The sequence below is a fragment of the Microcaecilia unicolor genome, chromosome 2 (genome assembly GCF_901765095.1).
Source record: "Microcaecilia unicolor chromosome 2, aMicUni1.1, whole genome shotgun sequence".
Taxonomy (NCBI): Eukaryota; Metazoa; Chordata; class Amphibia; order Gymnophiona; family Siphonopidae; genus Microcaecilia; species Microcaecilia unicolor.
This window is the reverse complement of record NC_044032.1, coordinates 206,946,513-206,972,025: the sequence shown is the minus strand read 5'-3', so window position 1 is coordinate 206,972,025 and position 25,513 is coordinate 206,946,513. Positions and strand designations below refer to the sequence as shown.

General features: G+C 44.2%; 1 protein-coding gene across 2 annotated transcripts in view; it reads left to right on the top strand.

Annotated features, from left to right (window-relative positions):
• LOC115463279 (aminopeptidase O-like) overlaps window positions 1–25,513 on the top strand; it is a 382,003-nt gene that overhangs the window by 216,298 nt on the left and 140,192 nt on the right. For both annotated transcript variants that reach the window (XM_030193650.1, XM_030193651.1), the window contains exon 6: window positions 22,561–22,750. In XM_030193650.1, coding sequence (XP_030049510.1) covers window positions 22,561–22,750 — 190 coding nt within the window. The remainder of the gene's footprint in view (window positions 1–22,560; window positions 22,751–25,513) is intronic.

The window sequence follows — 25,513 nt, the reverse complement described above, 5'->3', positions numbered from 1 at the left end:
ACATGACCTTTAGGGGGTCTTTTACTAAAGCTTAGCGCGAGTTTTCTGCAGCAGGGCCCATTTTATCCCTGTGGGCTCTGTTGCAGATAACTTGAGCTAAGCTTTTGTAATAGACCCCCTTAGTTTCTTTTCAGGCTATTATTAAGTGGAACCTCCTTATACTTAATCATTGTTTCATTCCTAATTCAGTATTGTAAGAGTCTTGAGCGTGAATGGAAAAATTCTAAAAAGTTGGAGAGTTTCTGATATATTTTGCACACAATATTTTAAGCTGCTAAGCAATCCTTTTAAGGGCAGCATGTTGTTCAGCCCTTAGCCATAATGCATATCTGTTTAATATTGCATGAACTGTGGGTGGTTGTAAACGTGCTACAAATTGAAGGGTTGGTATAACATGAAATGAGAAGCTTACACTGAATGTTGCTTTTGTTCTGTATTTAACAAATTAGAATGTTGACATTTGTCACTGGTGGATTTCATTATTTGCTGAAAGGGTACTAGAGGATTTGACAGCATGAATGGTTTGTCCTACAGACTTTGAGAATTGATAAGGGCGTCTTTGTTCTGTGAGCAGAAGCACAACAGATATCTTATTGACTGACAGACACAAAAATGGAAGGCTTTTAGTGCTGCTATACAAAAATGATTTAAGAAAATAATTTTTAAAGTAATTTCTAAACGTTAGTTTTGGAAATGGGTGGTATCCCAGGGCTCTCCCTGTCCCTACTCCTATTTATTATTTTCCTTCAACTTTTAAAGAAGATAATTAGAAAGCATGGTATGTCTGTTTATTTTTATGCTGATGAAATCCAGCTGATTTGTCCATTGGAAGATGACACAAACTGGGTAGTGAATAAATAAAAGCTGTGTATGACTGAGGTGCTGGCATGGTTAGAAAATAGCAAATTAAAATTAAATGTACCAAAAACACATGTTTTTAGATTAGGAAACATTTCCTTGAAGGATTTATGGGGTTGAATAAAGATTGTTAATGAAGAAATACCATGGCTGGACTCCTTAAAAGTGTTAGGAGCAATTATAGAAAAGATAGTATTGGACATAAAAATATCTCTAATGTAATCAGAAGAGCACTCCAGAAGTGATTGTGATGTAGATGGTTATACACGCCCTTTTAATGAATGTGTTAAACTATTGTAACGCTTTGTGTTTTGGATTATTTGTGAAATATGTGAAAAAATATCACCTGTTTATTAATGTCTCCAATGGATTAGTCCATACTTGTGGGTTGTGCCCATCTACCAGCAGGTGGAGACAGAGAGCAAATTAAAACTTTGCCACATAAGGCTACTGTGTGCTAGATTCCATTCAGTATCTCTATATCCAGCAGGCGGTAGCCTCACTGTGTAGCTCTGTCTAAGGTTCCTGTGGTGGGCTTCTGTTTCCTGTTTCAGTTGAGCATCTGGTATAAAAGCTTTATATATTGGCCTTTGAGGTATAAACCTGGTGGTTGCCAGGTCCCTCCCCCCATCCCCTTTCCTACTATTACTACTACTATTTAGCATTTCTATAGCGCTACAAGGAGTACGCAGCGCTGCACAAACATAGAAGAAAGACAGTCCCTGCTCAAAGAGCTTACAATCTAATCTACTACAGTTCTTTGTACCTGGGAACCAGAAATCACCTGTTTTCTTCACTGTTGTACTTATGGTTGCAGAGTTGGTTAAATTCTGTTCCCAGTATGGGAGCCAGTGAACAGCATCAGGGCAGTGTATCATTTGTGTTAGGTCCTCTGAAAGTGCTTATTTAGTGTTCCCATATTCTTATAAGACATTCTGATTTTTTAATATCTCCCAGTCCTAAAGGTATTCATTGCAGGAAATTAGTCCAGGCAATTTTTATGTATCAAGCAGCAGCTTTTTGGTCACATCTATTAAAACTTTGTCTAGTTTTGTTAGTTTTAAGAAAGTGCTTAAAACCTACCTTTTTAGTGTGTTTTTTATATAGTGAATTAGTTAATTTTTGTTGTCAGCTTAATGTATGCTCCTAGATGTTTGATCAAGTTCTGTTATTGTTATCTGCTTTGAACTACATTTGGTAATATTGGACTATAAATTCTGTAACTGTAACTCTTATATACCTTTCATTTAGAGAGCTCAGATCCATTCAGTTTTTTTGACAGAGGGCAGTTACTTTAAAGAAAAAAAAGCTCACCCTGAAAGTTTCTCTCACTAATTTGTGGAAATTTCATTTTGTTACCAGAACTCTGTTTATATTGGCCGTACAGGTATTCCTTCTTTCAGCATATTTACAAAGGATTTAGTATAGAGTCAAAACTTACTGAGGCTAGTGCATTGTTCCCATGTCTCTCATGGTCTCCATGTTAACCATGGAAGAATGGGAACCTCAGTGCTGCCATGATGGGATTTTTTACTAAAGTGTTACAGTGCTTTCAGAGGCAGAATAGTTTATTCTGGAAGGTGACTGGCTTCAAACCTGAAGGTCACAGGTTCAAGGCTGGTTTGTGCGTAAAATTACAAGCTATGGAACTCAGTTCTCTTTCAAATGAGGCATATTTTACTTCACTCTCCCATTTTGTATGTCTTGACAACACTATGTTACAGTTCTAAAGGTTAGCTGTGTTGGTTTTCCATAGCAGTTCTGCTCTCTGGTATTGCACACGGATACTGGCCAAAACTATTGCATACCAGCTCCAGCCACCACTGTATCTAAGCAGCACTACTAGCTGTATTCCATAGTGTCTCCAAAATGCTTTTATTGCACTTTTTCACCTTTTAATTGTATTGGACAGCTAGTGATATTACAGAATGGTCAGCCCAGATATTCAATACCGGGCCATTTCTGGTGACCAGCATTAAATAGCCGGTTTATTTTTAGCCAGTTTAAAGTTAACTGGCTAAATTGATATTTGAAGATAGCTAGTTAACTTTAAATTGGCTAAAGATATACCAACTATTTAAGCGGTCCAATGTGGCCGTTTACAATAGCTGGATATGAATTGAATATTCAGGGATAGCCTGCCATATCGTGTGATATGGCTGGTTATCTCCTAGGCGCTAACTGGGAATATTCAGCCGGGGATAACCGGCTATCCCCCGCTGAATATCACCAGATAGCCGGTTAAGTGCCATTTAACTGGCCAGGTGCTGTTCCTTGGCCAGTTAAATGGTTTTGAATATCAGGGGGAGTATATTTGAAGAATGACAATGTATAAGGTCAGCCACAAGAGTGCCCTTGTGGCTAAGAGAATGGGTGTTTAGTAGGCATAGTTTCAAGAAGGAAGGGGGTGGGGGTGGTAAGAAGGCTGTAACAGATGAAGGTGGAATAGCAAGAAGAGTATTGTGGAGGGGTGGAAGGCAGGGCGGATGTGGAGGATGCTGTCCCCAGATAACAGGGATACATGACATAATTGGACTGGAGAAAGAAGCCAAAGCAATGAGAATAAGAAAAACAGATAGTAGGATTAAAGAATAGGCGTTATGACTAGAGATGAAGAGGATATAGACTGGGCGCAGTCAGCCCAAGGAGGTGCCTCAAGGAGTAGGACCTGCTCTTTGTTCGCACGCCTGTGGCACAAACACCTTGAAGAAGTCTAAGTATTATGGAGGAAGGTATGTTGCCTTGTGCGGGAGCAGCAGGAGGATCGGTAAGGGCAGTTGGTAGCAGCAAAATTGTTTAAAGTGCCTGAAATAAGAGAGAAGCAGCAAGAATCATAAATACACAATTCACACACACAGCAGAAAAGAAATTACACCAACCCATAGTGTGTGACTATTTATTTCATAGTTTTGTTATAGTAAATTATAAGTAGCAGGGGGGTCTGATTTTTAGATAGAAGAAAGAGAAACAAATTGTCCAGTTTCCTAAATTTTCATCTTGATTTTCATGAGCAGGTAATATTTAATGGTGGCCTTAGAAACTGATGTGCATTTTGTTGCCTTAGTTGATTTGTATGTGGTAGGTCCAAATTGCTTATTGTGAGGCTAATTAGGGGCCGGTCTTAGGCCGAGGCGACCAAGGTGGCCGCATAGGGCCTCGCGCTTAAGGGGGCCCCACGCGGCGCGCCTCAGTCAGCTTCCTCTGCTGTATCCTGGCGCTGCACTATTTAAATTTACCTCACTTCGATGTCGCAGCAGCTGCACAGCATCAGTGAAAGCGCTGCCTGACGTCTCTAACCTTCCCTTCGCTCGTTCGTTCCCTCTGTGTCCCGCCCTTGAGGAAATGACGTCAGAAGAAGGCGGGGCACTGAGGGAACGAACGAGCGAAGGGAAGGCTGGTGGAGAGACATCAGACAGCGCTTTCACTGACGCTGCGCAGCTGCTGAAATGGAGGTAAATTTAAATACTAGAACTAGAAGAGAGAAGAGGGCGGGCAGGTGGACATGGGTGCGGGAGGGATGGGGAGAGAGGAGCATTGATCGATGGATATGGATGGGAGGGCAGTGCCCAGGGAGAGAGGATTAATTGCTGGACATAGAGGGGAGGGAGGAGAATGCTGGATATGGGTAGATGGAGGGAGAGGAGCATCGATGGACAAGGATGGGAGGGCAGGGCCTAGGGAGAGAGGAGAAATTGCTGTACATGGAGGGGGATGGCAGGGGAGAGAGGAGAACTGCTGGATATGGATGCATGGAGGAGAGAAGGGGAGAGAGGAGCATCGATGGACAAGGATGGACATGGATGGGAGAGAAGGGCCCAGGTAGAGGAGAAATTGCTGTACGTGGAGGGAGGGCAGGGGAGAGAGGAGAATTGCTGGATATAAATGGATGGAGGAGGGAAGGGGAGAGAGGAGCATCGATGGACAAGGATGGACATGGATGAGAGGTCAGGGCCCAGGGAGAGAGGAGAAATTGCTGGACATGGAGGGCAGGGGAGAGAGGAGAATTGCTGGATATGGATGGAGGAAGGAAGGGGAGAGAGGAGCATCGATGGACAAGGATGGACATGGATGGGAGAGCAGGGCCCAGGGAGAGAGGAGAAATTGCTGGACATGGAGGGCAGGGGAGAGAGGAGAAATGTTGGGCAGGAATGGAGGGAAGGAAAGACAAAGGAAGGAGATGCACATGGATGGAGGGAAAGGGAGAGAGGAGAAATGCTGGACATGGATGTAGGGGAGGGGAGGAAAGTAGATGCACATGGATGGAGGGGAGTGAGGAGAAATGCTGGATATGGATGGAGGGAAAATTGCTGAATTTAAGGGCTGGATCGGAACACTTTGAAGGCAGATGCTGAAACTGGAGAAAGGATAGGGACAGGGCTACAGATGGTAGACAGGACACATAAGGACACAGGAGGATGGTGGACATGGTGAGAGAAAAAATATCAAATGGAAAGAAGACACTGCATAAAACAGAAGACACTGGGACCAAAGCGAATAGAAAAACTAAATGATCAGACAACAAAGGTAGAAAAAAGTATTTTATTCAGAATTTATTAATTGGAATATGTCAGCTTTTGGAAATGTGCATCTGTGATATTTTGCATGTAAGTTTCAATTTTTCTAGTATTGCTGCATGCTGAGTCGGACTTCTTGAGGTAACTTTCCAGTTCTGTATTTTGCCTTCATATCTGTTGTGCCATGTGTTTTTCATGTGTGATCAAGGTGCAGTATCCTGCTAGCATGTAGTATTTGCAGCCCTTTTTGTTTTGTTTTTTTTCACGAGATAGTGTATTGGTGTTTTAGAGCCCGGTGTAATTACAGTTCTGCCTTTCCACGCATATGTAGCTCGTCCTGTCCTTGGAATTAGTGCTGTTATGGTTTGGTAAGGTTATGAGTGTGTTTTTGCACAAGTTTGTGTATAGTGTTTTGCAGTGGAGAGATTGTGTGTCTGCACCTCTGACTCCCCGGGGTTATGAGAATTGGAACTACTAATTGTAGTGGACTTGAACTGAATAATTTCTGGGGAGGTGGGGTTTCATGATAGCATTGTGCTTATTATTTTAATCAGTTTTTCTGTACAAGTTTAGCTTCATTTGTCTTTATTTGAAATTTCATAAATACAAAATTTTCTAAAAATTGAATAATCTTATCAATGCGATGGAGCTGGGATGGGGGCGGGGCGGGGCTAGGATGGGGCCCCACCAAATTGGTCTGCACAGGGCCCCGCACCTGCTAAGACCGGCCCTGAGGCTAATGTTCAAACAGGATATACGTGACCATCTCTTGGAAAAGGTGACTGAACAAACCAGAAACAAGAAATTGAATTTTCTGTTAGAGCAAACAATTTGAAATACAACATTCCAAACTCCATCCTTTTATGTGCAAAAATAAAAGGTTACAGAAGTTCACACTGCTTATGGACCCATGATGTGAAAAATCGTCCATTCTCAACATTTTGGATCTACTACTTTAGTCCCCCTTTCCCAGAGATGGTCACATATGTATTCAGCACCTACTGCTTTTGTTTTCATTTTCTTGCCTACAGAATGCCAAACATTTGATCATTATGGGGGTAATTTTATAAAGCATTTTCTGTGTATAAAACATGTTTGATATGCTGAAAGGGGAGCTTATAAAATTGGGCATGGGCATAGGTACAATAGCACCCATTGTATGCAGATCGCATGTAGGCATTCCTGGGTGCATAGTTTGGGCAGAGTAGGGACAGAGTCATGATGTTTATGTGTATTTTATAAAGTGCATGAGTATATGCCTACATTTACACTTTGTTCAGAGGATATTGACATTTAAGTGTAAGAATTTGTATACTACTGGGGCTGGTTGTGGGTACCAGTGTTTTTTTTTAACTTCATCTTTATTGGATGTATCACTATTACAGAAATAAACACTGTTCATATCAAAAACACACCAACAGAAACTACACTGATCTTCATGCCTCTCGTATCACAGCAACATTATTATGTAACAGTTGACATGACCCGATAAGTAAACAATAGAGCATGAAACCTCCATAACATTTTTCATGAGTACCCCATCCTACTCCCCCGCCCTGCCCCCCCCCCCCCCAACCAAGACAAGAAAATCATATTAGACTTTGTAGGGAGCAGATATTTCAGGTCCTGTACCATAATTGTGCTAGATACTATACTGAGCCCAGGAATGGCACAATACTGGCCTGCCATTCATTACTTATATGCCTCCAGCAACATCCAACCTATGCATTCAGTAGCAGACTGCGCTCCTTGTGTGTAAGAATAGACTAATAGGGTTCCCAGACATCCTGAAAAGTTTCCACTGAGAATCAGGTCTGTTATTCACTAGCTTGCATTCAAAAAGAGCCATCTCAAACAGAAGGGTACGCCACAATGATAACTGGGGAACTCAGCGCATTTGCTACTGCGTGAGAATGACCTTCCTAGCCAAGAGTAATGCCTTTGCCAAGAAGATGCACTGCACAGCCGACTCCGCCTGCAAATGTGCCTCATCCCGGAACAAAAAGCCCACAGGATAGAGCAGGATCTGCCTCCCCAAACAGCGGAACAGGAAACTCCTCACCCCCTCCCACAGAACCTGAGTCTTTCCACAAGTCCAAAACATATGACCCAAGGTAGCCCTATCCTGACCACATTTAGGACAGCTGCCTGTTTCAGCAAACCGAGCTTTAAAAGCCCTCCAAGGGGAAATATGGGTGCATAGCAAACATTTGTACTCCTGCTCTCTATGAAGCATATTTATTGATGTTTTTACAGTACTACTAAGAAAGGCCTGGAGCACCTCTACTGAGACCCGACAGCTCAAATCCCCCGATCAGGCTTCTGCCACATTCTGTAAAGAGAGATCAGGTCGAGCAACGAAGAGGGATTCCACATAGTGACAAAGCCGAGGGTGCACCTGGTCTTCCAACTTCAGACACCAAGCAATCTGCTGAGCGAAGGAAGACCCAAGGCGAGCCACAGGCAAAGAGGAGAAGTGGAGGGGCATAATCGAAAGGGGCACCCAGATTTTCCTGAGGACGTCCTCGCAGGACGTCCCAGCGAAGGGGCGGGGAAACCCGTATTATCAAAACAAGATGGGTGTCCATCTTTCGTTTCGATAATACGGTCGGGGACGCCCAAATCGCGAAATTTAGGTTGACCTTAGAGATGGTCGTCCTTAGAGATGGTTGTCCCCGATTTTCAGCCATAATGGAAACCGAGGACGCGCAACTCAGAAACGACCAAATCCAAGCCATTTGGTCATGGGAGGAGCCAGCATTCGTAGTGCACTGGTCCCCCTAAAATGCCGAGACACCAACCGGGCACCCTAGGGGGCACTGCAGTGGACTTCAGAAATTGCTCCCAGGTGCATAGCTCCCTTACCTTGTGTGCTGAGCCCCCCAAAACCTACTCCCCACAACTGTACAACACTACCATAGCCCTAAGGGGTGAAGAGGGGCACCTACATGTGGGTACAGTGGGTTTCTGGTGGGTTCTGAAGGGTTCACATTTACCACCACAAGTTTAATAGGTGGGGGAGATGGGCCTGGGTCCGCCTGCCTGAAGTGTACTGCACCCACTAAAACTGCTCCAGGGACTTGCATACTGCTGTCATGGAGCTGGGTATGATATTTGAGGCTGGCATAGAGACTGGAAAAAATATTTTAAAAAATTGTTTTGAGGGTGGGAGGGGAGTTAGTGACCACTGGGGGAGTAAGGGGAGGTCATCCCTGATTCCCTCCGGTGGTCATTTAGGGCACATTTTTGTGCCTTGGTCGTAAGAAAAAATGGACCAAGTAAAGTCGTCCAAGTGTTTGTTAGGGACCCCCTTCTTTTTTTCCATTATCGGTCGAGGACGCCCATGTGTTAGGCATGCCCCAGTCCCGCCTTCGCTACGCCTCTGACATGCCCCTGTGAACTTTGGTCATCCCCACGACGGGAAGCAGTTGAGGACGCCCAAAATCAGCTTTCGATTATGCCGATTTGGGCGACCCTGTGAGAAGGACGCCCATCTTCCGATTTGTGTCGAAAGATGGGCGTCCTTCTCTTTCGAAAATAAGCCTGATAATGTCTCATCTGAAGAAATATGTAGATATCAGTATCCACCAACTCATGCCTCTCTCACAAAACAGAAAAGGGGAGTATCTTGCCCTCCGCATCCAACAGGTCTCCTATCCATCTGATATCTCTCCCCCTTCCATTCCCAAAGAGACTACCACTCCCCATGCCAGGAAGAAAATCAGGGTTCCCCTTCAAAGCTGAAAAGGGTGAGATATGTCTGTAACCCCGGAAATAGGCACACAAGGCCCTCCAAGCACTTCTCATATACCTCCAAATCACATGGTTCCCAAGTGACTCCCCCAGCCTTGCTCCCCTTGCATGTAGCACATAGGATGCAGTAACGAAGCCTCCACCTCCCCAGGCGTGAAACCAGATGTGCCCAACAGTCAATCCCGTACATGTCTCATTCCATAGCCCAAATTGTACTGTTGCAAATCCAAAAGCCCCATGCCGCCCTTCACTCTAGGGATCATGAGAGTAGACAAGGAAATCCTAGCCCTCTTGCCTTTCCACAAAATTAGTCGTAGTGCCTTATACAATTTCCTCAAGTCAGCCTCTCTTAACCACAAAGGGAGAGTCTGCAGCTGGTACAGCTATCTTGGCACTATAAGCATATTATACAGGAATATTCTACCTGAAAGAGCCAAGGGCAACCCTGTCCACAACCGATTTCTGCAAAAGTGGAGACACATTTAACTCATATAGCCTGTTCATATCAGCTGGTATATGCGTATCCAAATATTTAACGGAGCCAGCTGCTTCCTTCAACGGGAAATCAGCCCCAAGGCATCAACCTGTAAGTTAATCGGTAAAGCCTCTGATTTCGAAACATTCAGCTTAAGACCGGATAGCTGACCAAAATCTGCAAACATCTGTAACACCATCGGTACTGTCCGTCCCGGCTCCGTTACAAGTAGTATTATATCATCTGCAAAAGCCATACACTTTAGTGGAGCACACGTCCTAGCACCTCAACCCCCCATTATAAGCATACTACTATGAAGCTGCACCAACAAGGGTTCTAAGAATAAAATATACAATAATGGCGAGAGCGGACAGCCCTGTCTGGTACCTCTTCCCAAAGAAAATACCTCATATGCTATCCCATTCACTAACACGGCTGCAGTGTGGTTTGTATATAGAGTTTGTATTGCCTGAAAAAAAAGAAATCATCTATACCATAAGAGCCCAACAAAGAGAACAGGAAAGACCACTCTACCTTATCAAAAGCTTTTTCAGAGTCAAAACTAATAGCCAGAGCAGGAATGGACAGCTGAGCACACCGCTCCACACCCAAAATCAGGCACCTTACATTTATCTCTGCATGCCGCCCCTTCACAAAACCTACTTGATCATCTCCTACAAGCTTAGGTATCAATACAGCTAGTCTATCTGCTAAAATTTTTGCTAACAGTTTGAGGTCAACATTAATGAGAGAAATAGGTCTATAGGACTCTGGCTGCAGCAGGTCCTTCCCCTGGCTTAGGCAAGACCGGAATCAACGCTTGATTAGACCATTGGGGAACCCCCCCTTCCCCTCTGTATAGCTGCGTCAAAGTAAGCACCCATAAGACCCACCACACCATTAGTTAAGATTTTGTAAACTTCTTCACGGAACCCGTCGGGCCCAGTCGATTTATGCAGCTTCAAACTCTTTATCGCTTTTTGGAGTTCAGGGCAAGACAACAGCTCATTCAATCTAGTTTTTCCTCATCCGATAAGCAAGGGACTCCACAAGAATTTAGAAAGGAGTCCAATTGCTCCTTCTTTCCACTACCCTCCGCCCTATATAGGAAACTGTAAAAATTGAGTGAAAAGTAACTCCAGCTGCTTTGCTCAGTCACAACCTGACCCCTTGAGTCTCTAAGTGCGGATATTGCGTTTGGACCGGTGCAACTCTTCGTGAGATTTGCCAAAAGTTTGCCAGGTTTATTACCAAATCTAAAAAGGTGATATTTGTAATAAAAAATATTGTTTTGAGCTTTCTCCTGAAAGAGACTGTCCAAGGCAGCCTGTGTCTGCTCAAGAGAGTGCTTGCAGGCAGCAGTGGGGTGTGTTCGCAAACGTCTCTTTAACATTCGGATTCTCCTTTCTAAATCTACCATAGGACTTGCTTGCTGTTTTTTTCTCTTGATGACAAAGGCTATAATGTCCCCTCTGACCACTGCCTTTCCTGCATCCCACATCAGAATCAGATTTGAGGCATGTTCTTTATTAGTATGAAGGAATTCCTCCCATTTTTAAATAAGATATCGCCTGAAAATTTGGTCAGTATAAAGATGGGCCAGAAACCACCACCTGCCTCTATTCCCCTCCCGAGAGCCACCCAATTCAGCAACTATGTGGATAGGTGAATGGTCTGAGATCACTAAAGGTCCAATTTCTGCCCCTGTTATTGTATGGAACAGGTCTTTAGTAACAAAGATATAATCTATTCAGGACTTTGTTGCATGGGCTTTAGAGACATGTGTGAAGTCTCCAAAGGGATCCACCAAGTCTAAATTATTTATAAACACCCCCAGACCGTCTGTAGATCTAGGCCTTGACCTCTGTAACCCAGCATTAGTATTGTGAGAAAGGGGGTGGCAAACCGGAGGGGTGGTGGAGGAAAGGGCTATCTGTGCCCGCCAGGGATCAAAAGAAGAAAGAGTGGGACTATAAGAACTACAAGTCCCAGAAGCCCGAGCTGAGCAGGAAGCAGGAGTGGGAGGAGAAGTCCTCTCAGAGGGGGAAGGGGGAGGAGGTTGATTGGGAGATGAAGTCAGAGGGAGGGGATGAGGAATACCTGTGGGAGAAGGGAGTGGTGAAACAGATGGATTGGCAAGGGGGGGAAGGGGGAGGGGAAACAGAAGAAATGGATATCTCAGCATTTGCTCAGGGCCATGAGGAGAGGAGAAAGAGGGCTGTGTGTACTGGATAACAAAAGGTATGAATTCTTTAACCCGGTGGGTGGTTGTCAGGAGTTAGTGCTGACAAATGAGGGAGGTGGGTCTCTAGGTGTAGCCAGTATGCAGTGCTAAACCTAGAGGAATTCATACCGTAGGGGAAACTGGAACTTTATAGTGGTGCTTGAGAAAAGCTGAACTGTGTGATAAGCATTTGATTCTGAATAGAGACTCTAAAGAAAGGGGCCTGTGCCAGGAACAGGTCCCAGTCCAGAGGCCTGGTCGGGGACTTAATAGCCGGACTGGAAAGAACCTAGGCGGCTAGTCTATGAGGAGGGGGACTCCACCAGGAAACAGATACGTGCCAGTAGCCGGTAGGGGTTGAACTAGGGAATGGGCTACTGGCTGGAGAGAACACAACTGTGTAAGCCTGAGGGAGGTTTGCATAACTTGCAAGGATTGCAGACAGCACGGAGAGGTGCGGCTGGATGGTAGACAGCACGGAGAGGTGCAACTGGAGAGCAGACAGCCCGGAGAGGAGCAGGAGTCTGACAGTGGTGCGGCTGGAGTACAGACAGCACGGAGAGGTGCGGCTGGATTGTAGACAGCACGGAGAGGTGCAACTAGAGCGCAGACAGCCCGGAGAGGAGCAGGAGTCTGACAGTATTCAATTGAGAATCCAAGATAGCATTAAAATCTCCCATAAGAATTTTAGGCCCATCAATAATAGACAATTTAGTTATAATGCTTCTAAAAAGACCTTTTTCCCATAATTAGGTTCATATATGGAAGCAAGAGTGATCTTAATGTTATTTATCTTCCCTTCCACTATGATATACCGCCCTTCTGGATCTTTAGTAATCCTATGTTGTGTGAAGGGTACCGATTTGTGAATCAGGAGAGCTACCCCCGCTTTATTTTTAGGAACAGATGCATAGTAGCACTGAGCTATCCCTGATTTCCTCAGTTTTTGGTGCTCAATATCATTAAGTTTAGTTTCCTACAAACCCACAATATCCGCCCTTTTTTGACCCAAATATTGCAAAATCTTAGATCTTTTTATTGGCGAATTTACACCTGACACATTCCACGAAAATAATTTCAAACCTTTGGGCCCCATCACAGGCTCTCATAACAGTAAAGATAAATACAAAATAAATCCTTTACATACCCTCCCCACCAGAGAGCCCAGCCTCCCCTCCAGCAGGCAACCAACCATGCACACATTCCATCACTAATAACAGTCATACTCTTCGCAGAAGACCCCTCTACCCTCTCCCCACTACGTGTGACCCCCCTTTTTCCCTCTTTTCCCGCTCCCTTCTTCCCCTTCCCCCCTTCCCATCCCCCAAGCAAAACACCACATACACTTAGAGATCAACGTTTTGATACACCCGATCCCCTCCCCCTCCCCCACACGTACCTTCCTCTTCTCTTCATCCCAAACTCCCCCATAACCCCACAATCACACAGCCTCACCTTATTTAGCAAGCTAAAATGTTATAAGGCACAACGTGAACCATAATACATTGCAACAAGAAAGAAAAAGAAACACACAGTTTCCAACCATAGTTCATGGAAAAGAAAAGTCCCACCGCTGTTTCTGTCACCCCCGACACGGAGCTGGAAAATAATCCTAGAAGATAATTCATGCCCAAGTCAGTTCGGGAACCACTGTTGCACTTGCAACTTCGCCGCTTCATTGGATTCAAAGATGTGTATTTTGCCCTCCTTCACGATGCGAAGTCTAGCAGGAAACTGCAAAGTGAATCTTATTTGTTTCTCTACCAATATTTTGCAGATCTCTGAATATCCTTTGCGGAGCTTCACCACCCCGATCAAATAGTCTCTTTCCTTCACCATCTCCAGGAGACCCACCACTCGGATGTTATTGCGGCGCGCCCTGTTTTCCAGATCATCCATCTTGCTAACATAGCCCGCCACTTCTTTCTTAAGTCTCGCAAGTTCCTCAAAACTCCATTGACACCGCCCTCCGTGACGCTAATTCTGGATTCTAGTTCAATCACTCTGACATTGAATCCACAACTCCTTGAGATAGCCCCTGCACACTGGATTTAATCCCATCTAGCCATGTGCCCAGCGCTGATACCACCGCATCAGTAAGTTTTTCAATTAGTGCGTCATTAATCGTGGGGCCTTCTGCTGATTCGTCCGCCATCTTTTTTTTGCCTGCTGCCACAGAGTGCGCCTTAGCACTGTCTTTTTTAGCACTTTTAGAAGTCATTTCCACCCCAGATTTGAAAAGGTATTTGTCCAAAAGTATTGGGGTACTCTATCCTCCGCCACAAAGAGGGACAAAAAACAAAGATCATATCACAAAGGTGTTCGAGAGAAGAGGGGACCGAGGAGCTTGAAGAGAACACAACCTCCTAGCTCAGCTTTATCACATGACCTCTGTACCAGTTTTTAAAAGGCACATAGATGCCTTTATTGTCTTTATAAAATGGGTTATTGTAAAAAACTTATAGCTATATGGGAGTGATCTGCCCAAAACACAGGGTAAGATTAATGGTGTTACAGGGGCAGAACTTAAAGTTATATGAAGAGAGGCAAAATACAGCTGCTCTCCATATACCAGCAACCACATAACAGGTATGATTTTATATGTTATAAAATTATGTTTTTGTTATTGACAGTGCTTATGTGTTTATTATCTCTGAAGATATGTATTACTTTGTAAAGTTATGTTGTTGGTGCTTGGCCCCTATGTATTTTATGTGGTATTATTATACTGCAGTATGTAGTGTGTGTGTATGTTGTTGGTGGGCTTTTTTCTTTTTTTACAATTTAACCTTCAAGACAATTGTCAGATTTAGAAGTGCAAATAACTGCCAAATGAGAGATTAATTTTTAGGCACATTTCTAAAAAAAAACCCAAAAAACAGTACTTATTGTTGAAGGTAAGTCCATCTTACCTTTCTGCCCATCTGAGTGCATCTGTTTGCACAATCACAAACAGATACATACAGGGTTTTAAAAATGACAGGAAAAGAGCAGCAAACTGTGTAATGGCAGGAAGACGAGGCCCTACCACCTGAAGACGAGCTATGTCTACAGACAAAATATTGCAGGTCTCTAACCCCAACAGCACAGGAAAAAGAGAGCGCTGGCTGTGAAGTCAATGGTGTAGTGACTGGGACCTAGTCCCCATTGGCACACTAGTGGCATAGGTTCTCATATACTCATCCAGAAAACTATTTTGAAGTTTAGAACACATTTTTGTGTATTTAGCAGCCTCTTGATCATTTACATTTATTAATGGCCCTTTTACTAAAGCATAGTATGCACTAAATACCAAATGACCTATAGGTATAAATTAGAATGTGCAGCATTGAACGTGCACGAAACTGTAGTAAAAGGGCCTCTTAGTTAACTGTTGTTCAAGATTTCCCTAATGTGACACCCAAAAATATGAAACCCCCCTTCTGAGGAAGTTCCACCCTTTAATTATTTGAGGGTCAGCCCTGCACCGAATCTTCTCCCTGCCTTTTATGACCCTGAGTCACCCCAGGGATTTGAGTGACGATGGGAGTCAGGAACAATCCTGACTCACTTCTACCCTTCCAGATGTCTGGTCAAACCCCTAGTGGTTTTCTTATGGTACTACCACTAGTGGTCAGACTGACAAAGGCACTGGTAGAGAGTTGCACGGGGACAGAAATCCTACCCATCCCCACCCATCCCCGCTGGAATCTTACCCGTCCCCGCAAAAATGTAAACCATCCCAACCCGTCCCCACCCGTCCCCGCAAGAATTTAACCCATCCCCACCCATCCCCGTAAGAATTTAATAGTACATAAAAGAAAGTTCCAGTCAGCTCCCTTTCTGGATTTGAGCCACAACACTGTAGGCAAGGACGGACCGGAAGTTGAAACTTGGAACACTCTGGTGCGCACATGTAAGATTTGTCTCTGATTCACTGGGATTGTGTGCTGAGAGGCCGCCACATGCACGCACCAGTAGGTCAGGTGACATCTGATTCTCGTGCCTGTGTCAGAGCTGAGGTCTGTGCACCAGCCTGGGAGCAAAGAGGATTAATAGTAACATAGTAAGTGACAGCAAATAGACCTGAACGGTCCATCCACTCTGCCCAATAGTCACACTCATGATCAATTCATCATTAAATCAACGAGTGTGATATTATACTTGATTATGGTCTTTCTTTCGTGTTTCTAGAACAAAGACCACAGGATTCTATCTGGCCCCATCCTTATGTTCCAACTGCTGGAGTTGCCATCGAAGCCCACTCCAGCCTATTCATGTTCTCATTTGTGGGACACAGACCGTAAAAGTCTGTCCAGCACTGTCCTCATGTTCCAGCCACTGAAGTTGCTGTCTAAGCCCTTTCCAGCCCATCCTACACCAGATTGCCATGTATGAGACACAGAACATACAAGTCTGCCAGGTATCAGCTCTAGTTCATCACAGCCAGAGTCGCCATCTAAGCGTCACTTGACACATCCACACACATGCAGCCATTTAAGGTTAGCTTTTATATAACTTCCATTTTCTAATTAGAGATCCTCTGTGTTCATCCACGCCTTTTTGAATTCCGTCATCATTTGTGACTCTACCACCTCCTTAATGGAAGACTTTCCACATTTATGCTGTTAAATCAAGGAAGAAGAGGAGGAGGAGACAGCACTCAAATAAATTGGTATTCGGTAGATGAGAGGCTGGTGCAGGTGCAGCTTACACTTCCACGGGAAGCCCACAGAACTGGTTCCATCCCCGCGGGAACCCCGCAGGAACTGCCTCCGTCCCCGCGGGATTCCCGCGGGGACGGAAGCCGTGCAGCTCTCTACTGTAGAGATACATAAAAGAGAATGTATCTGCTCCTTGGATCTTACAAGCTAGTAGAGACAAGCACATGAAACATAATTTCTCGTAATGTCAACCCTTATTTTCCCTCCCTCGCTTTCCTCACTCTCTCCACATTTCTGTTTCTGTCTTTCCATGGCCTTCTCTATCTTTCCCTGTACCCCCTTCCCTCCCCTACCCCATATTGCTGTGTTCTTTGTAATGCCAGCTTGATGGAAACTGAAGACATCCTCTGTGGCTGCCTCTTGAGACTGGGTGGTCAGGACAGTAGCTGTTTTTGGCCTCTAGTTGAGGAAGGAGGAAACATTTGTCTTTCGCTGGCAGAACCTCTATAACCCTGCCAACCATTTTACTCTGACCTGGATTTCCCTTTCTTTTCTTTGGCTGATTCAGTACCTGGTTCCCCACTGCCTGACCTTTTGTCCATATGTGTTAATTATACATTTTCTGATTTCTTCTTGTACTCTTCAAGAACTATTTGAACATTTCTTACAAGTTGTATACCCTTACTGTATGCATTCAGACTTGCTTTGTATTTATTACTCTGATTTAAGTGTATACCTTTCTGCCCAATAATTTGAAGAATAAAAATATTTGGCTCCATGTCACTACTAATAGGTACTAACTAAATATGAAATAAATAGCATAATATTTGTTTAGGTTTCAACATTTTTATTGATGACAAATGAAAAGAAGTACATCTAAGAACTGGCATGAACAAAGATGCCAACATCAAAACATTCAAAATAGAAATAAAGTGATCAAGTCAGTCATCAACCTTTTTTTTGCTTTTTTGTGTCAAAGTTCTCCCTTCCCCCCTAACCCAAACCCCCCCCCCCCCTTTTATTGATTCCAGCAATTTCAACAGTTCTAGCGTGAATACTACAATTGAAATAACCCGTTGAGCAACATATACCCTGGCTATATCAAAAGAAAGAATCAATGCTAATACATAAGCAGATATCCAGCTACTTGGACTATGAATATTGTCCCCTTTATGTTTCAACATTTTTAGTTATACCAATGCTAAAAAAAACCAAAACAAAACAAACCCACTTGCACCAATATAAATGTCCAGAGATTCAAATATGTACAATGCAAAGACAGCTGAGTAAGGTCTATCCTCTAATGCTTGGTATTCTCGTACCCCCTCTCACTCCCTCTCTATCATGAGTTCCTCTGTGTTTAATGGCACCTTTCAGGAACAATAATACAACAGAATAGTATAAACAGAATCATGTTCCTGTCACCTAACCGTAAACAATAAACTCCCTCCCCCCCCCCCCCCATCTCTGAAATCTCTCCCCCCCTTACCCTCCCTTATCCCCCCCCCCAACCAAACTCATTATTCCAATCTGGGAAAATAACATACCAGCACTCTTCACATCACATTAAGAATCAGACTACGACCTTGAGGATGCAAAATCTGGAGGTATAACCCCTAGATGGCCAAAAACCTTTTTCGTCTCTTGGGGAAAGACCTAGATTCTCGGGCCTCCCAGGACACCAAAAGATGTACTTGGTTTCTCCAATGCCAATATGCTGGAGGGTCTTGCACTGTCCAATATTGCAAAATGCATTTCCGGGCAAGTAAGCACAGCTTACGTTGGAGTATCGCATCATATTTATTCCGAATCCCAAAAGCTCTGGCACATCTAGGAGCAGCTGTTCTACAGTTCCCAAGACCTTAATTCCTAACTCATGCTCTATAAAGCGTGTTACTCGGCGCCAAAATGCTTGCACCCTGGGGCAGCCCCATAGAGCATGATATAGTGTCCCCGGGGCTCTCCCACACTTCAGGCAGGTAGGTTCCATCAACCCTCCCATCTAAAATAGCTGAGTGAAAGAAATATATGCTCTATGAATAATCGGTAAGCGCATTCCCTTAGTCGAGCATCTGTAGTAAGGGCTGGCATGCGTGCAATAGAGACTAATATGTCCCAGTGTACCAGGGGAGCCCCCATCTCTTGTTCCCACTTTAGTTTCAACCTGCTGTAATCTTTAGATGATTTACATTTAGAGAGGGCTTTATAGAATAATGAAACAGATACTTCACCCTCCCTCAGGGATTGAACGAACTCTCTGAGCTTAACGCCTTCCAACCACTGAGTGAAGTCCAAGGCAACATTGCTACATAATGGGCAACCTTCCAAAATGCAAACCTATTCCCCCAGGAAGCTCCTACCCTATTCAATAGGTCCTCGGAAGAAACTAACATCCCCTCAGCAGTCAGCAAATGCTCCAGTTTGGTTATACCCCAGTCTGCCCATTGAGCAAAGACTCTGTTAGGAAGGCCTGACTGAAAGTATGGGTTGCACCCTAAGGTGATCTGATCAGTGACACTCGGGTCCCCCCCCCCCCCCAGGTTCTGCACAGCTAATCTCCACATTGCCCGTAAAGGGTTGAGTAACACACTCCCTTGAAACTTTAGGGGGATCTGTGTCCGCTTATGGTGTAATAGTGAAAACAACTGTAAGGGAGCATAGAAAGCTCTCTCAAGCCCCAATGGGGTATATGTCTGTGTCTGAAGGCACCAGTCTCCCAAATGTCATAACTGACATGCCTGATTATAAAGTTTCATGTCCGGTAAGCCCACTCCTCCCTGCCCCCAACCCCCTATCAAGTATGAAAGTGAGACTCTAGATTTCTTATAGGCCCAGCAGAATCGGGCGATCAATCTGTGTAACACCTTAATATCTCTCTGATATAGCCAAAGAGGCAATGTCTGTAGGGTGTAAAGCCACTTTGGGAACACCACCATCTTGACCAAGCTCACCCTACCCATTAAAGTTAAGGGCAAATTCCGCCAACCCTCCAAGATCTTCTTAGTATCCTCCAATAATGCGGAGACATTTAATTGGTATAACTGTGTCACATCCATGGGTAATAGAATGCCCAAGTACCGAAAGGACTTCACCCAGCACATGGGGAAATCCGCTCCCCATTCTGTCACCAATCGAGCCGAAGAAGCCTGAGCCTCTGATTTGCCTAAATTTAAATGCAGGCCAGCATAGTCCCCATATTCTTTAAAGATTTCCAGTAGTTCGGATAGCGAGTCTCGGGACTCAGTCAAATGCACCAGGATGTCATCTGCGAATGCTGCAACTTTAAAGGTCTGAGTGCCCAACGAGATCCCTCGCACCGCCGGATTATCCACTATATCCCTCAGCAACAGGTCCAATGTTAAGACAAATAGAAGAGGGGAAAGAGAGCATCCCTGTCTGGTACCTCTTAGAATCCGAAAATCACAGGACTCCACCCCATTAACAGAGACTCGCGCCCTAGGAGTAGAATATAAAGTTTTCACTGCCAATAGGAATCTCCCTGTGAAACTGTACTTGACCAATGTGGTGAATAAAAAGTCCCAATGAACCCGGTCAAAGTTTTTTTCTGCGTCAAAACTGACTAAAAGTGATTGTAAATTCTTCCTATGTCCATACTCCAAAGTGGCTAAGATTTTCCGAAGATTTTTCGCTACCGTGCACCCTCGCACAAAGTCCACTTGAGATTCATGCACAATCCTTGGGAGTACCTGCGCTAACCGATTCCCTAATATTTTAGCGAGAAGCTTGACCTCATAATTCAGCAATGATATGGGACGATAAGATTCCACTAATTTGGAATCTTTCCCCGGTTTTGGCAAGATTATAATCCACGCCGTGTTTAACTACTCAGGTAGATTTCCAGTGTCCACTGAATCATTGAACATATCTGTTAAGGGGATCACAATCTCCTCTCCCAATAATTTATAGAATTCCACCCAAAACCCATGTATACCAGGGGTCTTCCACAATGGGCTCTAATGAATCCCTAGATGAACCTCTTCTGCCAGTATTGGCTTATTAAGCATCTCAATGTCTGTTGGGCTTACTGATTGCAAGGACATATTGGCCCAGTAAAGCTCACTGGGGAGCCCCACATCCTCCGGGGCATTGTATAACTGCCAATAATAGGAGTAAAATTCATTGCTGATTTCCTTATCTGTCTGGATTGTTGCTACCCCTCCCTTTTTCCCCCTGGGCTGCTGCTGCAACACATTCACCCATCCACCATTGTTTTAGCTTAGTATGTTCGGAGGCGGACAAATGAGTCTCCTGCAATAAAGCAATATTGATTCGATGACGCTGAAGGTGTTGTAATATTTTGGAACGCTTAATAGGGGAGTTAATACCTGCCACATTCCAAGTCACCACCTTCAGCTGTACTTCTCTCCCCAAGACTTACTTCTTTCCAGATTAATAAAACCTATGTTCCGGAAAGGGGCGCCCCAGCCCACACCCTCCCTCAGATTGCACCTCCTCGATGGCAGCACATTCAAGTCAAAGAGTGACCAATTAGTCTCCCACTGAATATCAGAGTTTTCCCTACAAAATCCTAGTCTCAAGTTCTGACCCCCTCCTATCCCCATCCCCCCCTCTGAGACCCCTTATCTTCCCATGATCTCCCTCACCCCCAACAATAGAGCCTATGGTTCCACTCATGGAACTATCACGTTAGACACCACCCACCACATTCCTCTAGTACATGTATATTTCGCAGCTTAGTCGACAAAAAAAAAAGTCTCACAACACGGGCCTTATTCCAGACCATTCCTCAGGTCCTGGGTCATCCAGTGTTCCTCGAGTCCAGGTCCATCACGGGGCTAGTGCCTTCCCTGGCTTATAGGCCTCCAAAATTCGGGCGTAATCCCTCACAGTGAAGGGTATCAACCGATCTCACGTTAATGGTCTGGACTCTCCCCCCTTGAATGTCTTGAGTCTATCGAGTGCAGGAATTCTTACACTTCCTCCACTGTCTGATAACTTTGGTTTCCGTTTGATAAGTCACTCTTAGTTTAGCTGGATATTGCAGAGCGAAGCGTATTTTTAGGGCAAATAATCTTGAGCATACAGGCGAGAATTGCCACCTTTGGTTGCAACTGCTGCGGAATAATCCTGAAAGCATAGGATTTTCTTGTTATCATTCCGTAACTCCTGGCCACCCCTTAAAGCTTGCAAAATAGCTGTTTTGTGTAGAAAGTTGAGGCGGCGGCAGATCACCACTCTCGATCTTGAATGGGATGGCTGACGGGGACCCACGTGGTGAGCTCGTTCTACACATAAAATCCCAAGAGAGGGCAACAGCTTTAACTGCTGCGGCAGCCATGTTTCTAGGAATCCCCTCAGGTCTCCATCGCCCAGCACCTCTGGTAAGCCCATAAACCTTCGTGACCTATTCTCTAGGTCCTCTAGTTTCTCTTTGTAGGTAGTCACAATAGTTTTCAAACGGGAGTATTCCTCCTTCACTTTAGTTACCCGATCCTCTAAGATCCAATGTCACTGCTGGTACGCTGCAAGGTCCTTCCTGAACTGCCCCATATGATCTTGTAATTGTTCCAGCTTAAGTTCAATTGAGCTCAATTGCTTGTCAAATAATATTTCCATGGCTCCTGTTACCTCGGCCGCTACCTCCGCTACCCATGCCCATCCGATTGTTGACGCAGCTGGGCTCGCTGGGGCCACCATTTTGTCCTTCTGCGCTCTGCCTCTCTCTCTTTGGCAGTCCCTTCGCAGCCATGGCACTTGCCAAAACTTCCTACGCAACATCGGGCACAGCAGGCAAAGATCTGGTCTGCTCTCATGGGTCTGGTTGGTCGAAAACAATGTTTACGGAGGGTTTAGCGGTGGGACGGCAGGAGCGGGGGTTTTCAGCACCCGCTCCTGAGCATGTCGTCATGTGACCTCCCAGAACATTTGTTTAAATTGTTGCTACTTTGTACTAAAATAACTTTAGTTTCAGACCTGTAGTAGTATAACCTACTCTGTCATGGTAGAGCATGTAGCAGATGGTAATAGGGTGAGAAGAATAATAAAGATTTAGTGGAAATAAAAAGACACACTTCATGCTGTTGACTGGATCTTAACACTCTTTTCTTTCAGCCCACACATCATCTTTCTGTCTCAGAGCGTGCTTTCGGGAAACATGGATCTTTGTGGTACACGTCTGTGCCATGAAATTGCTCATGCTTGGTTTGGGTTGGCCATTGGTGCTCGTGATTGGACTGAAGAATGGATTAGTGAAGGATTTGCCACTCATTTGGAAGATACGTTTTGGGCTAATGCACAGAGGGTAAGAAAACATTAAAAATTTAACTCGATGTGTCCTGCTTTCTTTGATTTTTCGTCAAAGAATTGCAATCTTTGTATTCCTGAAAGTTAGCTCTTACATACAACTGTGATATAATTAGTGTTTGTAGACAGAACAACAGAATTCCAATTCATTGACAAATACCCTTCTTTTCTTTACATTTCAACTATTCTTTGTTTTTAAAAATGACCTAATGGAGGTAAAAGCAGTGGGCGCGATATTCAAAGCAGTATAACCAGGCAGGAGAGACTCCATGGAGTAGGCAAGTGGTCGGTGCAGTCAAGGAGATTAGATTAAGAACAGGAGATGGCATGAGCCGATCTAGCCCATTATGGGGGCTGAAGCCAGTAAGGCGGAGCTTGCTTCCATTTTAGTTCACCCAAAACAGTGGCAAACACTATTGAAAACAATAGCAAAAGCTTATTAAAAAATAATGGACTGCCTATGCGTGGTCCATTTGTAAAAAGTCTAATGCTGTTCCAGTTGGATAGGCAGTGCCTTAAAATGTGGAGGTAAGGATTTTTAAAAATTTTATTTGACAGCTTAAATAAAATTGAATATCACTAAAACAGCTTAAAATTATAAGTAATACATAGCCAAATCTCAGTGAGGATATCCTGTTTCTTGATGGGTTCATGTTAACTGTTGTTGTAATCTGCCTTGGGAAGCCAAGAGGGGATAATCAAAAGGGACACCCAAGTTTTCCTGGGGACATCCTCGCAGGACGGCCCCATGAAGGGGAGGGGAAACCCGTATTATTGAAACAAGATGGGCGTCCATCTTTCATTTTGACAATACGGTCGGGGATGCCCAAATCACGAAATTTAGGTCGACCTTAGAGATGGTCGGCCTTAGACTTGGTTGTTTCTGATTTTCGGCAATAATGGAAACCGAGGACACCCACCTCAGAAACGACCAAATCCAAGCCATTTGGTCATGGGAGGAGCCAGCATTCATAGTGCTGTGGTCCCCCTGAAATGCCAGGTCATCAACCGGGCACCCCAGGGGGCACTGCAATGGACTTCACAAATTGCTCCCAAGTACATAGCTCCCTTACCTTGTGTGCTGAGCCACCAAAACCCACTACCCACAACTGTACACCAGTACCATAGCCCTTAGGGGTGAAGGGGGCACCTAGATTGGGTACAGTGGGTTTCTGGTGGGTTTTGAAGGGCTCACATTTACCACCACAGGTGTAACAGGTAGGGGGAGGGATGGGCCTGGGTCCACCTGCCTGAAGTGCACTGCACCCACTAAAACTGCTCCAGGAACCTGCATACTGCTGCAAGGGACCGGAGTATGATATTTGAGGCCGGCGTAGAGGCTGTCACAAAATATTTTTAAAGTTGTTTTTTTAGGGTGGGAGAGGTTAGTGACCATTGGGGAAGTAAGGGGAGGTCATCCCCGATTCCCTCCGGTGGTTATCTGGTCAGTTCGGGCACCTTTTTGTGGCTTGGTCATAAGAAAAAAGGGACCAATTAAAGTCGGCCAAGTGCTCATCAGGGACGCCCTTCTTTTTCCATTATGGGTCGAGGACGCCCAAGTGTTAGGCACGCAATTCCCGCCTTCGCTACGCCTCCGACACGCCCCCATGAAATTTGGTCGTCCCCGCAACGGAAAGCAGTTGAGGACGCCCAAAATCGGCTTTCAATTATGCTGATTTGGTCGACCCTGGGAGAAGGACGCCCATCTCCCGATTTGTGTCAAAAGATGGGCGCCCTTCTCTTTCGAAAATAAGCCTGCAAGTGTTATAAAGATGGAATACATTGAAATTAAATGAAAGTAAAATTGAAACTCCTTTCATTGGGGCACATCTTCATCTTATTTCTTTTGTAGAAGTTTAAATACACAAATGGATTATTCTGTTTTGAGCATGTTTCAGGAACATGTGGTTTTATAAATCAAGATAATAAAAATAAATATTTGGTTTCATGTAGATCTTTCATTTGTTGAAACTAAATGGGCTATAAGCCTCTAATGCAGTCCATTGGTTTTCTTATATTTTGTTCTTGTGATGACTTATAGTGTGCCAGAACTGAAAACTCTTATCTCTTCTATGTGGTCGATAATAAAAGGAGCTCATTATGAACACTATCCACCCTAAAAGGTTGTTTTGTGGCTGTACATGAGGAATTGTGATATTGCGTATGTGTGTTTTTGTTCCTAGTCATGCATCCAAAGTTTATATAATCCTTTCAAGAAAGCCAGTTGATTGTTTAACCTATTAGTGGAACATAACTACAAAGGCATGGAATGGTCGCATTTTCAAAATGGTAATACTAGAGCCCAGCTAAGGTACTTTAAATTAGTCTTCACTGGACCAAACTTGTTTTCCTTGTGCCATCACCATCCAGTTGTATAGGCAGTGTCTTAAAAAATTGTCATTAATATTCCACATAATCCCAAACAAACCCAGGTTCAATGTGGCTTACATTTGAAAATACAGTGAGACAGAATAATAGAATTCAGTTATATCATGCGAGCAAGTAGATTGACATGTCTGAAACATTTAACAAAGCTGTGGGTTTAACAAACAATACCATGTGTGTGTAAGGTCTGGATAAACGAATTAAAACAAAGTTTAAAGCAAATGCCCTTAATATGTAATACTTGGTAGCAATAATGAAACAGTGATGGAATAGTCACATAGCAGGCAGCCAACAGATTCATTTTCTACTGAACATAATTAACTTTATATGAACTTGGTGACTAATAGTGTGCTGCTGGCTACGGTATTTTGGTGTT